At 40.3% G+C, this 14,064-nt stretch overlaps 4 protein-coding genes across 4 annotated transcripts in view; 3 read left to right on the top strand and 1 right to left on the bottom strand.

The window, feature by feature from the left end:
- LOC139985127 (uncharacterized) overlaps positions 1–14,064 on the top strand; it is a 163,500-nt gene that overhangs the window by 83,419 nt on the left and 66,017 nt on the right. The window lies entirely within an intron of this gene.
- The window catches only part of LOC139985122 (NLR family CARD domain-containing protein 4-like), a 346,343-nt gene that overhangs the window by 283,204 nt on the left and 49,075 nt on the right, over positions 1–14,064 (top strand). The window lies entirely within an intron of this gene.
- Positions 1–14,064, top strand: part of LOC139984443 (uncharacterized) — a 64,327-nt gene that overhangs the window by 25,088 nt on the left and 25,175 nt on the right. The gene's annotated exons all lie outside the window — the stretch shown is intronic.
- LOC139985150 (uncharacterized) overlaps positions 1–14,064 on the bottom strand; it is a 48,909-nt gene that overhangs the window by 14,406 nt on the left and 20,439 nt on the right. The window contains exon 5 of the mRNA XM_071999419.1: positions 10,137–10,220. Coding sequence (XP_071855520.1) covers positions 10,194–10,220 — 27 coding nt within the window. The 3' untranslated portion in view covers positions 10,137–10,193. The remainder of the gene's footprint in view (positions 1–10,136; positions 10,221–14,064) is intronic.

Raw genomic sequence — 14,064 nt, 5'->3', positions numbered from 1 at the left:
GTCCTAAGTTGTTGCACGAACAGCATGTTATGAAGCTAAGCTAGCAATCGTACGTGATACGCACTTCCTATAAATAATTACTACACTGCTAATACACTGCGATAACGATATTTGTTTTTAGGCCACTGCACATCTGGCTGTATTACAAAATATGAAAGTTTATATTGTCCATCAGTTAAGTTCGTCAAATGTATTAAAGTCCAGACATTGGACAGTAAACAAGAATCATCCTACTGGAAAACTTGTAAAAAAGCACTATGTTTGTCTTTCTGATATATTATGTAAAAGAACATGTAAAAGAATTTAAACAGGAAACAAAATCTGCTGATAATGATATCATATGATCAGGGCGTAACCAGTATGTAGCACGATAGTTTCATTCAACACTCTACCCGCCGAAAAAGACTATAGGATCCGATCTTGTCAGTTTTTTAACATGTAGTTAAGAACCCGTTTACGCAGATAATATTTCAGTTGAGAAAACACTTGAGAAATTTGCATCAGATGGCAATCGTCGGATAGCTCTCGCCTTCTCTTATTAGGCTAACTTAAACATTTACTAGCTATACAGTTGTATCAAAGACATTTCTGGACTATCTTTGTATCTACAAGTATCAGAAGTTAAAAAGTAAGACTACTCTGTACATGTACCTTTCAAGAGCGGCGGAACCAGGGGGCAAGTGCCCCCCCCCCCCACTTTTCCTCAGGTTAAAAATGTGCCCTTTTTCTACATAAAACTTGTACTCTTGATCACCTTATTAGGTCAGCGATATTTCAGTAAGAGATCTAATCCTAATTTAGAACTATCAGGGGCGTAGCCAGTATGTAGCACTGTAGGCCCGGGCCTACACTTTTTTTGGCCAAGTTATCTTTTTTATTAAAACACCCATAATTCAAATCCATAAGCTTGCTGGACGAGTTTAAGAGTCTAGACAGGAAAAACTATTGAAATGAACGTAGCAAGATTATGGCTAAATTAGGTGACCTATTCTTCTGTCATCTAGGCTGTCATTCATATCGCGTGCCGTTTCATTCAATACTCTACCCGCCGAAAAAAGACTAGGATACGATCTTACGTCAGTTTTTTAACATCTACTTAAGAACCCGTTTACGCAGATAAAATTTCAGTTGAGTGCATTCCACAGTCAAATAAGCTTATCGTTGATTAACACACTTTATATGTATAGAGCTGCAGCACTTTGTTGCCTGTTGTTGTCGCGATCGGCGTTCCAAAACAGCCTTTTCGATAAACATTTACTAGCTACAGTTGTATCAAAGACAATGACTGGCTATGGTTGTATCAAAGACATCTCTGGCCTATCTTTGTATCTACAAGTATCAGAAGTTGAAAAGTAAGACTACTAAGACGGGGGGGGGGGGGGGGGCATTGATGGAGTGATGTGCATACGCAAATAAGATAATACAATAACATTTATAAAGGGTACTAATATCAGGCTGCATCAGTCCAATCGAATTTCTGCAAAGTGCCCTTTGACGTCGGTGCCCCCCCCCCCCCCAGATTAAAAGTGCTTCCGCCGCCCTTGTGTACCTTGCTAATTTTAATACATTATGTATTATTGAACTACATACTATTTTAGCTCGTTTGTTTTGGGGGTTTAAAAATGATATTGAATGAGGTGTCTCAAGTTAGCAAGAGGCCAGGGAACCAGAATGAACATTCGGGAAGGGCCGTTTCCGGCCATCTGGGGGGTTTGTAAAACCAAAAATTTTCTTGTACGCTCCGCGCCAACCGATGGTGGCGCTCCGCTCAGATAGTCGTGCCTACAACTTTGAAAATCCATATCAATCGCAAAAAGTGCTCCCCCCTTTCAAATTCCTGGCTACGTCGCTGCCCACGACCGTCACCATCTCCCCATTTCCACTCTGCTTTGTAAATCAGACACGCACGCATGATTTCGCCATGGAGGTCGAATTCACGATACTGATCTGTATCATGTGGGAGGAGTCTTAGGGGAGGGGTGGCCCCTTAATTTTCAATATTTATTTATATGATGGTCGTCCGAACCATTCGACCCCCCCCCCCCCAGCGTATGGGCCTGCATATATCTCATTTTTCGAAATGCCCTTGGATGCAAATCGGAGCAATCAGTTACACATCCATGTACTAAAATAGTTTTTGATCGCTCGTTCTTTTCACAATCGCTTTTGCGATCCCAACATTTCTGATGGTATTATTTCCTCTGTCCCCCGCTTGCTACGCCAGTGGTCCCTTTCGCAGTACCCTGATTGGTACAGAGAGAGTTGTTTTGTTGATTTGTTAAGGTTTTACGGCTCAGTTTCTAACCAATTGGTTTAAGTTGCGCCGACAACGGCCTGTTTTTCAGTTGTGGCGCACTGGCTTGTTTTCCCTACTCCATTGCTTGAGCACCAAGCACAATAGCAGTAGGTTCCAGTCTTCGGTATGACCCAGCCAGGAGTCGAACCCCTAACCTACCGGCTGCAAGTCGGATGCTTTAACCACGTGACCATGCAGTCGGTCTGAGAGAAAGAGAAAGGGGAAGGGAAGGGGGGGGGAGTACAACTAAACGACAAATGTAGGCTCAAAGAGGTTGTCGGAACTGTAGCGAAATTTATCATCAATTCTAAAAACATTTGCACTTCATCACAGTTTGTTAACAATTGTCAGTTGATTTTACTACACAACAATCAATTGCCTTTCACCATCAACAGACCAGCAATTCCTTTTGAAATCATCTCTTTTGTTCACTGCTGGTCAGCCTATTTAACATTGTGACTCAACAGAATAAATCAGGCAAGCTCATCTGTTGTTGAAATATCTTCACTACCGTACCCTAGTAGATGTTTTTGTATCATGGCAACAACTGGCCAATCAAGAGACAGTCTGGAAAAAACACATGACTCAATTTTGTGGATACATACCATGTGCAGCCATTTTAGTAGGACGACTTCACCCTGGAAGCAAGAATTTTCTGCTAGACACATGCAACTGTATATTACAACTCATCTGCACTACGTTATGTTTTATCAGCTGCAATAACTATACCAAGAGGAATTCTCATATATATTTAATCCATTGGATATAATTGGATGATGATGATGATGATGATGATGATGATGATGATGATGATGATGATGATGATGATGATGATGATGATGATGATGATGATGACGATGATGATGAGCAGTACTATTATTTTTTTTATTAACTATGATACTTTTACATAAGGTGTAAGAAATCGGCCTGACATTTCGACTGTGGAAAACAGTCGAAACGTCAGGCCGACTTCATACATCTTATTCTTAAACCTTGGTGATTTTGTGGATAAGCAGTTTTTATCAGCTATGTTATTTTACTTTTAAATTTGGTTATATCAGGGTTGTCCAACCTTTTGATGAGGAGGGCCAGCTCGAATGATTATGATAAAGGAGGGGCCGCATGAGCCTACAAGCTCATGTGGCATATCCAGGGTTTCGTGCCAGAGCGGCAAATTTCAGTGGCCCCGCTAGGGGTCTGTATTGGAATATAAATGGATATAATATAATTGGATATAATTGGATATAATGATCTCTGAAATTTATCAAAGAAGAATTCCTGGGTAAAAGTACATTTGTAAATTAATGAGGTTGGCGGGCCGGACGGGACCTTGCGGCGGGCCGCACTGTGGCCCGCGGGCCGTAGGTTGGACAACCCTGGGTTATATAGAAGACGTGGAACATCCGGTCAATTTCTAATTACTACATGCATTTTTGGATTGTCAGATGCTTTAACGTTTAATATCAGAATAATAATCTGATATATCAGAATAATAATCTGAGATACCAGATTAAGAAATTTTCTTTCATGGCCCTAATGGGCTTTCGTACTACGGAGTTCACCAGCTAAAAGTCCGCTTGGTTAACAGGCTCGTGGGGGGGGGGGGGGGCTGGGCGTATTCTGGTTTAGTTCGGGTAGTAACCTGGGTGAGGTATCTGTGCCGGTGTATCTGTGCGGGTAGAGTTTTCCCGGAGGTAATTGCCGGGGGGTGGGGTTAATTGTCCTCGTGGGTGTATGTCCGGGGGTAGCTGTCCCGGGGGTAGTTGTCTGGGGGGTACTTATCCTCGGGGGTAATTGTCCTCGGTGGTGTATGTCCGGGGGGTATTTGTCCGGGGGGTAGTTGTCCTCGTAGGTATTCGTCCTCGGGGGTTCCTGTCCGGGGGGTGATTGTCCGGGGGGTACTTGTCCCGGGGGTATGAGTCCGGGGGGTATATGTCCGGGGGGTATTTGTCCGGGGGGTATTTGTCCGGCAACCGAAGAGAGAGTCCCACTTACTGTTACAATATCTCTATACATGTAATGTATTGAGATAAAAATAGAGATGATTTGCTATTCTAGGTTAATTACCAATCTAAGTTTAAAGTTCAAGCATTCTGTACTTCTTGAGATACAGTGTTTACAAATGATTCGCCTATGACCTCCGGTGATCTCTCAAATGACCCTTGACCTCCATGAAAAAATAGCGAACATCTACTCACTAAAGGCTACCCACACACGAAGTGTCACATACACATACATACACCCACACACGCCATCACCAACGCATAGATTCCTTCGGCCTTCGGCAAGGAATGAAAAACCACAAGAACTCACACATTTAAGTTCAGTTGGATTATATTTTATAAATGAACAACGGAAAACTGGCTGGGAATGATCATCAAACGAAAAGAGGATTTAAGTTTAAAGTGTTACACACAAAATAATCAGCATCTCATGAGTATTTATATACATAAACATGAAAGAGTATTGATACATAATTAGCCTAAACTAACCGTCCTTGAAATTCATTGCATTTTCAGTTAATTAGGTTTCATATTACCTTTCACATTAATTTTCTGTATATTTTCTGGCGCTACACACCATTCAAAGTTCATTAATATATTTATCACTCAGCCGCTTGAGGAAGCATTGTTTATAACACAACCACCATTCTTCTATTTCTTACGAAGACCAACATTGTACTACAGCAGTATTGATAGAATTAGAAATACAACCATATATAGTAAAGCAGAATTAGGACGGTGAAATGTGACCAGAAAAGAACATAGAAAAATATAAACAGAAATAAAATAATGTTGATGTCTGGTTAACGGAAATCAAAGGCTAAGATTCAATGCACAAGGCAACTCTTACGTTTGTACATTGAAAAAATAAACTAGTCAATATTGCCACGGACTAACGTTAAATTAGTCTTTAACGTTAGGCAATGCACCCGGACTAGCAAAAATCTTCGTTTCATCGCTGCTTCTTAGTTAGTTTACACTGACTAAGGAAAATATAATCGCAGCTTAGTCGGTGGCGACGGACTAAGGTATTTTAACCCATGGACTAAGAACGATACGGACACCCGATTTACGCCATAATCGTAGCTTAGTCGGTGTCGACGGACTAATGTATTTTAACCCAATTCGATTCACTTCAATTTGGAAACCGAGAGGCAACGGCAGCTTGCTGGGCTTGGCATAGTTTCATACTATCACTCTAAGAAATTTCAACCGTAAATCACCCAAGAAGGTCTTTAGAAGAATGGAGGTATTAACTGCATCATCGGCCTACCTGTTATTCCTTGAACTAGAAGGTAAAATTAAAGTTAATTGTTAGGCCACTGGCACTAGTACTGTATTATGGTTAGTGTAACGCTACCGTTGTCACGTTGGCGTTTCGCAATACACAAGTGCAATGACAGTGAGTAGCCTATAGGCTTCTACTGGGTACTGCAGTGCATTCTCAACACTAAAGTGTGCATTCTAAACACCAATTAACAATGTGTTATATGTGTATTGGGCTAGATTGAACAGTGGCACATAATCTTCTAATTTATTCCCAAACAAATGCTGGAACTATAAGGCTCAATAGTTTATTTGAAGTCTACACTCATTTGGTAAAGATTTCCTGTAATTTCCCATGTGAATCTAAATGGGTAGGCTTTGTAATATTGAATAAGCAAGGCTAGACCTTCAAACGTACAGTCACAGTCGGCTGAACACATTATGTTGGCTAGTCAACGGTATTATATGTTGCGAGCAGTCAGGATGCACGCTTCTGTTCTATTTAACCTTTTCATTTATCATTTTTTAGTATTTAATTTCCGGTCACGCCCAGGAAACAATTGCGACATTCCTTCACGGTCGACTTGCTTACTGTAAGAAGTATTAACCGTTTTTTTCTCAGGAAAGCTTGATAGTCTGAAGTTATTATAACATGTGCTTTTGGTATACTGCCAAAAGAGTAAGTTGTTGTATTTGTATTGATATTTTATGTAGAAGTAAAGGAAAATTTAGTATGTTTAGTTTGGTCTAATTGCACGTTTTTTTACTGTCCAATGTAGTGCAGGGTTCACTTGCGCGAATTCAAATTATTCTGTTTATGTGTATGTATATGCATCGATTCTTAGATTATGATGTTTTTTTGACATTTATTTGTAATTCAAGCATATCTGTTTAGTAGCAAAGTTTAAAGGTTAAGATTAATTAGTTTTCTCTTTTTGATCCTAGATTGAATGAAACTCATTGGCGTAAATAATAGATCAGATGATACAGTTTAACGCAGTTGCTAAAACTCTGGGTATTCTCAAGTCTTTGCCGGTCCATTATATACTTTAGTACTACTAGTAAGACTAAATGAAAACGACCGTAGACAAACTTAGTGTAACAAAGTACTGATTCTCCTCTAGCCTAGGTCTAAACAGGCTTGTTATGTGAGCAAGCAAAATAACAACTAAAAACGATTAGGCCTTATAAATAAGTTGGCTCAGTGCATTTCTGTTTCTAAAATTTTATATTTTTAAAGATCATAAAAACAAACAAAGATTTAGCCCATGTTTTATTATCTCTGTATTCTGGGCATTTGATTCTGGTTGCAATGGTGATGACACTCTGGTTCAAATTTTCAGCTTTATACAGTCTGCTTCAAACTTTGGGATTGTGTTTTGAGACTATAGTGGAAGCAAATCTCACATAACTTTGTGGTGACAACTTTATTTATTTATTTTTTTCAAATGATGAATACTTTGCTGTTTCTTTTTTCCAGCAGGAATTGAAAAGCCAAATATCTAAGTCAAGGGTGAGCTTTCCTGTGATGTACGACACCAGTGTGGAGGCAACAACAGAAGAGGAGAACTGTGTTATATATGGCTTAAAGACATGTTTTAAGATGATATATTGGTACCCTTCGCAGAACAAAAGAGTTTATCCAAGAGTCCAAAAAGCAAAGGAACAAGTACCATAGAGAAAAAAGATGGAAGAGTGAGTTTAACTATTGTACCCAACTGTTTAATGATATTTAAGATACTTTTCATAACCTGTTTTAAAAAAAAAGCAGTCTAGTTTATCATTTACGTGCAAGCTTCATAAGTTTGGTCAAATTTTTACTGATCTGTAGAGCGGGAGTCCAGAGGGTTTGGTTAGCTGGGAAGGTAACCAATTGCCTGGTACATCACAATGTTCACAATGCATTCCTGTATATGAAACCTGACGACTGGCAAACCGACTGTGGTGGATGTGGCTGGGAGAGCAATTTTAAAGTCACCTAATAGCTAACCTAGAGCAGCTTTCATGGTAACCACATCAAAGTAAGAACAATGTGTCAGGTATGGCCCCAAGAGCAACAAATGGCCATTGCCAGTAATTATTGGTGGTGGGGTACCCCTGCCAGTGATCTATAATTGACCCCTCACGGCTGACCTAGGTCAGCTCATGAGGTAACCACTTGAAACCTACTGGAAAATGTTGGTTAGGACTTCAGATACAAGGGATGGGCATTGCCAGTAATTTTTATTGGTGGGGTACCCCTGCCAGTAGACCCCCAATATGCCCATCCCCTCATTGACGTAGGTGAGCTCATGATTTGACCAGTTGAAACCTACAGGAAAATGATAGGTATCACTTCATATGTAAGGATGGGCATTTCCAGTATTTTATATTGGTGGGCCACCACTGCCAGAGTCCGCCCATCCCTTACATATAGAATCCTGTTAATAATTTTCCAGTAGTTTTCAACTGGTTAAATCATGAGCTGACCTAGATCAATGAGGGGGGGGGGGCTTTTTGGGGGTCTACTGGCAGGGGTACCCCACTAATATAAATTACTGGAAATGCCCATACCTTACATATATATAGAGTCCTGCCAATCATTTTACAGTAGTTTTCAACTGGTTACCTCATGAGCTAATCTAGGTCAATGGGGGATGGGCATTTTGGGGGTCTACTGGCAGGGGTACCCACTAATATAAATTACTGGAAATGCCCATCCCTTACATATATATAGAGTCCTGCCAATCATTTTACAGTAGTTTTCAACTGGTTACCTCATGAGCTAATCTAGGTCAATGGGGGATGGGCATTTTGGGGGTCTACTGGCAGGGTTACCCCACCAATGTAAATGACTGGAAATGCCCATCCCTTACATATGAAGTGATACCTATCATTTTCCAGTAATTTTTCAACTGGTTATCTCATGAGCTGACCTATGTCAATGAGGGAATGGGCATTTTGGGGGTCTACTGGCAGGGGTACCCCCCCCCCCATATAAATTACTGGAAACTCCCATCCCTTACATATGAAGTGATACCATTTTCCAGTAGTTTTCAACTGGTTACATCATGAGCTCATCTAGGTCAATGGGGGATGGGCATTTTGGGGGTCTACTGGCAGGGGTACCCCACCAATAAAAATTACTGGCAATGCCCATCAGTTGTATCTGAAGCCCTAACCAACATTTTCCAGTAGGTTTCAAGTGGTTACCTCATGAGCTGACCTAGGTCAGCCTTGAGGGGTCAAATATAGATCACTGGCAGGGGCACCCCACCACCAATAATTACTGGCAATGGCCATTTGTTGCTCTTGGGGCCATACCTGACATATTGTACTTACTTTGATGTGTTACCATGAAAACTGATCTAGGTTAGCTATCAGGTGACTTTAAAATTGCTCTCCCAGCCACACCCACCACAGTCGGTTTGCCAGTCGTCTGGTTTCATATACAGGAATGCACTGTGAACATTGTGATGTACAAGGCAATTGGTTACCTTCCCAGCTAACCAAACCCTCTGGGATCCCGGTCTATTGGGATCATTATTAACATAATTATTAAGCTTTGAGAAATAACTTGGTGTTATGCTGTGCAAAGCTAATAATAATTTGGTAAAGCTGCTATTCCTGGCTTATAATTTGAGGGACCTAGATTTAAATGTATACCTCCCAATATGTTATAAAATTTTAATGTAAATGTATGTTTATGATAATGTGAGTTATCATGTGCTATATCTGTATCTGTGCTTACACGTATATCATATTTTCTGTTCACAGGTCAATAATGGTGCAGATTTTGGCTTCCTGAAGACAAGTGGGAGGCCATTTGTAGTTAAGAGAAACACTCTTTGTTCGTGAAGACTTAACTGGTGTCGATTTGGGGTACCACTTTAAAAGGAAATTCATGAGGAACCCTTGCCCAAGATTCAACTTTGCATTATTGTGCAGTGCTATACTTTTGCGATTCATGTTTGATCCATTAACTTGTCTTAACTTTGTTGGAAAAAAAATCAGATTTTCAGATTTTATTTACAGTGATTTCTTCTCTATCTGTCGAAAGTCAGCCTTTTGTAGACATCAGAAGTTTGATCAGAAATAAATACTGCCAACGTACACATTATTTGTGTTTCTTCTTCTCTCTTTTCTTTCAGTAATGCTAGTCAGTGAAACTAGTCGGGTTTAATTCTTTCAGTGAATCTAGTCGGTGCAACTAGTTAGTCGATACGGACTAAGAAAGGTTAGTCGGGAGAGGCACCCTCCTGACTAATGTAAAACCTGCTATAAACTAGTCGGTGGCTCATATAAATTAGTCGGTAAAGACCGACTAATGTCACCAACTAATGTAACTGACTAATATACATTTACCGACTAAGAAATTGTTGATCGACTAAGCTGACGGACTAAGATGACCGACTAAGAAATCCAACTGACTAAGGAATAAATTAGTCGGTATAGCAACTGACCAAGGCTATGTTAGTCGGGAGAGGCACCAGATGGACTAACGTTATGTTAGTCGGTGAACCAATTTAAGTTTTCAGTGTAAAGTGATGCCGGTCCGGTGTATTGCAAGCATCAGAGAGCTTCAGTTATGTTAAGAAATGTTTCACAAAAGTAATCTTGTGGATTGGACAACAACTGGACAGGTTCTGCTACCTATCTGTCTCTCTCTGTCGATACTGAAAACGAGATAAGAAAGTAAAAACATAACATTACAACATTTTTGACTGACCACAGCTACCTACTTTAAACAGCCAAGTTGACATAACTAATATGATGACATCAGATGCATACCATGTATGCCAATCAACCCATTATACATACCATGTATGCCAATCGACCCATTATACATACCATGTATGCCAATCAACCCATCATACATACCATGTATGCCAATCAACCCATTATACATATCATGTATGCCAATCAACCCATTATACATACCATGCATGCCAATCAACCAATTATACATATCATGTATGCCAATCAACCCATTATACATACCATGTATGCCAATCAACCCATTATACATACCATGTATGCCAATCAACCCATCATACATACCATGTATGCCAATCAACCCATTATACATATCATGTATGCCAATCAACCCATTATACATACCATGTATGCTAATCAACCCATTATACATACCATGTATGCCAATCAACCCATTATACATACCATGTATGCCAATCAACCCATCATACATACCATGTATGCCAATCAACCCATTATACATACCATGTATGCCAATCAACCCATTATACATACCATGTATGCCAATCAACCAATTATACATATCATGTATGCCAATCAACCCATTATACATACCATGTATGCCAATCAACCCATTATACATACCATGTATGCCAATCAACCAATTATACATATCATGTATGCCAATCAACCCATTATACATACCATGTATGCTAATCAACCCATTATACATACCATGTATGCTAATCAACCCATTATACATACCACGTATGCCAATCAACCCATTATACATACCATCAGGGTTCTGCCGCTGCCGGTCGGCCCGACCAGCACGCTGAATTACCGACCGCCACAATCTGCCTGAGTGACTTTTCCGTCAGGCACTTATTTTCGATATGAACTCCAAAAAACAGCTCCATAGCCGGAGGGTCGAACGTACAGAAACAGTCTGTTTGAGACTAGGGGAATCCAGTTCATAACTGTTCAAAATATCCAACACATCACAGTGTCATACTTAGTAAAAATTACCAGTGTTCCGCATTCCAGACCAATGACTGTTTTCCGTTTCCAACTCCCGATCGTACTTTTGATAGTTTCATTTATATCTACAAAATCACAACTAATTGTATTTTGCGGTTTTCTATAAGAACATGGAAACAATATTTAGCATTGAGTTAATCATGCCAAGTGGCCTAAAACATGTGATTACAAGGGTAACTTTCATAAAGATGGCCATAGCAAGGGGCCTTGATATCGTGCTATGCGTGTATGGTATGGACAGAATCGAAGACTCACACACTGCGTCTGCTGAGTGGTCAGAGTCGGCAGTCACTGCTGTAATTATGTGATATCCTTTCAATGGACCGATTTCATAGGCCAGATGTTGAATAAATGAGAGAGAATACATAATTAATTATGATTCATCTTTATTTGGGAGTGGACTCTCACTCACTGTCCATCTAAAATAATCATCTCAGCCTGAATGATTTATTTAATAGGCACCACCGGCTGGTCTGTACTCTGGTGCTACAGATATTTGTCCTAACTTTTTTCATTAATTATGAAAAATTCCAGACGAGATCTCATTTCAAAGCTGTCTACATGTGGCTCAGAATACTCGGGAAGGGCCGTTTCCGGCTATCTGGGGGTTTCCAAAACCCAAAATCTTCTTGTACGCTCCGCGCCAACCGATGGTGGCGCTCCGCTTAGATAGTCCTGCCGGCACTCAATCCACCCTGGGCAGAACCCTGTACCATGTATGCCAATCAACCCATTATAAATACCACGTATGCCAATCAACCCATTATACATACCATGTGTGCCAATCAACCCATTATAAATACCACGTATGCCAATCAACCCATTATACATACCATGTATGCCAATCCACCCATTATACATACCATGTGTGCCAATCAAACCATTATACATACCATGTGTGCCAATCCACCCATCATACATACCATGTGTGCCAATCAAACCATTATACATACCATGTGTGCCAATCCACCCATCATACATACCATGTATGCCAATCAACCCATTATAAATACCACGCATGCCAATCCACCCATCATACATACCACGTATGCCAATCAAACCATTATACATACCATGTGTGCCAATCCACCCATTATACATACCACGTATGCCAATCAAACCATTATACATACCATGTGTGCCAATCCACCCATCATACATACCATGTATGCCAATCCACCCATTATAAATACCACGCATACCAATCGACCCATTATACATACCACGTATGCCAATCCACCCATTATACATACCATGTATGCCAATCCACCCATTATACATACCATGTATGCCAATCGACCCATTATACATACCATGTATGCCAATCAACCCATTATACATACCATGTATGCCAATCGACCCAATATACATACCACGTGTGCCAATCAACCCATTATACATACCATGTATCCCAATCGACCCAATATACATACCACGTGTGCCAATCAACCCATTATACATACCATGTATCCCAATCGACCCAATATACATACCACGTGTGCCAATCAACCCATTATACATACCACGTATCCCAATCGACCCATAATACATACCACGTGTGCCAATCAACCCATTATACATACCACGCATGCCAATCGACCCATTATACATACCACGTGTGCCAATCAACCCATTATACATACCACGCATGCCAATCGACCCATTATACATACCACGTGTGCCAATCAACCCATTATACATACCACGCATGCCAATCGACCCATTATACATACCACGTATGCCAATCAACCCATTATACATACCACGCATGCCAATCGACCCATTATACATACCACGTATGCCAATCAACCCATTATACATACCACGCATGCCAATCGACCCATTATACATACCACGTATGCCAATCAACCCATTATACATACCACGCATGCCAATCGACCCATTATACATACCACGTATGCCAATCAACCCATTATACATACCACGCATGCCAATCGACCCATTATACATACCACGCATGCCAATCAACCCATTATACATACCACGCATGCCAATCGACCCATTATACATACCACGCATGCCAATCGACCCATTATACATACCATGCATGTATGCCAATCGACCCATTATACATACCATGCATGCCAATCGACCCATTATACATACCATGCATGCCAATCAACGCATTAGACATACCATGCATGCCAATCAACCCATTATACATACCATGTATGCCAATCCACCCATTATACATACCATGCATGCCAATCAACGCATTAGACATACCATGCATGCCAATCAACCCATTACACATACCATGCATGCCAATCAACCCATTATACATACCATGTATGCCAATCAACCCATTATACATACCATGTATGCCAATCAACCCATTATACATACCATGTATGCCAATCAACCCATAATACATACCATGTATGCCAATCAACCCATTATAAATACCAGGTATGCCAATCAACCCATAATACATACCATGTATGCCAATCAACCCATTATACATACCACGTATCCCAATCAACCCATAATACATACCATGTATGCCAATCAACCCATTATACATACCACGTATCCCAATCAACCCATTATACATACCATGTATGCCAATCAACCCATTATACATACCACGTATGCCAATCAACCCATTATACATACCATGTATGCCAATCAACCCATTATACATACCACGTATCCCAATCAACCCATTATACATACCATGTATGCCAATCAACCCATTATACATACCACGTATGCCAATCAACCCATTATACATACCATGTA

This window comes from Apostichopus japonicus, chromosome 17, assembly GCF_037975245.1.
Source record: "Apostichopus japonicus isolate 1M-3 chromosome 17, ASM3797524v1, whole genome shotgun sequence".
NCBI classification, from domain to species: domain Eukaryota; kingdom Metazoa; phylum Echinodermata; class Holothuroidea; order Aspidochirotida; family Stichopodidae; genus Apostichopus; species Apostichopus japonicus.
The sequence above is the reverse complement of the archived record's forward strand: the minus strand, read 5'-3'. Positions and strand labels throughout refer to the sequence as shown.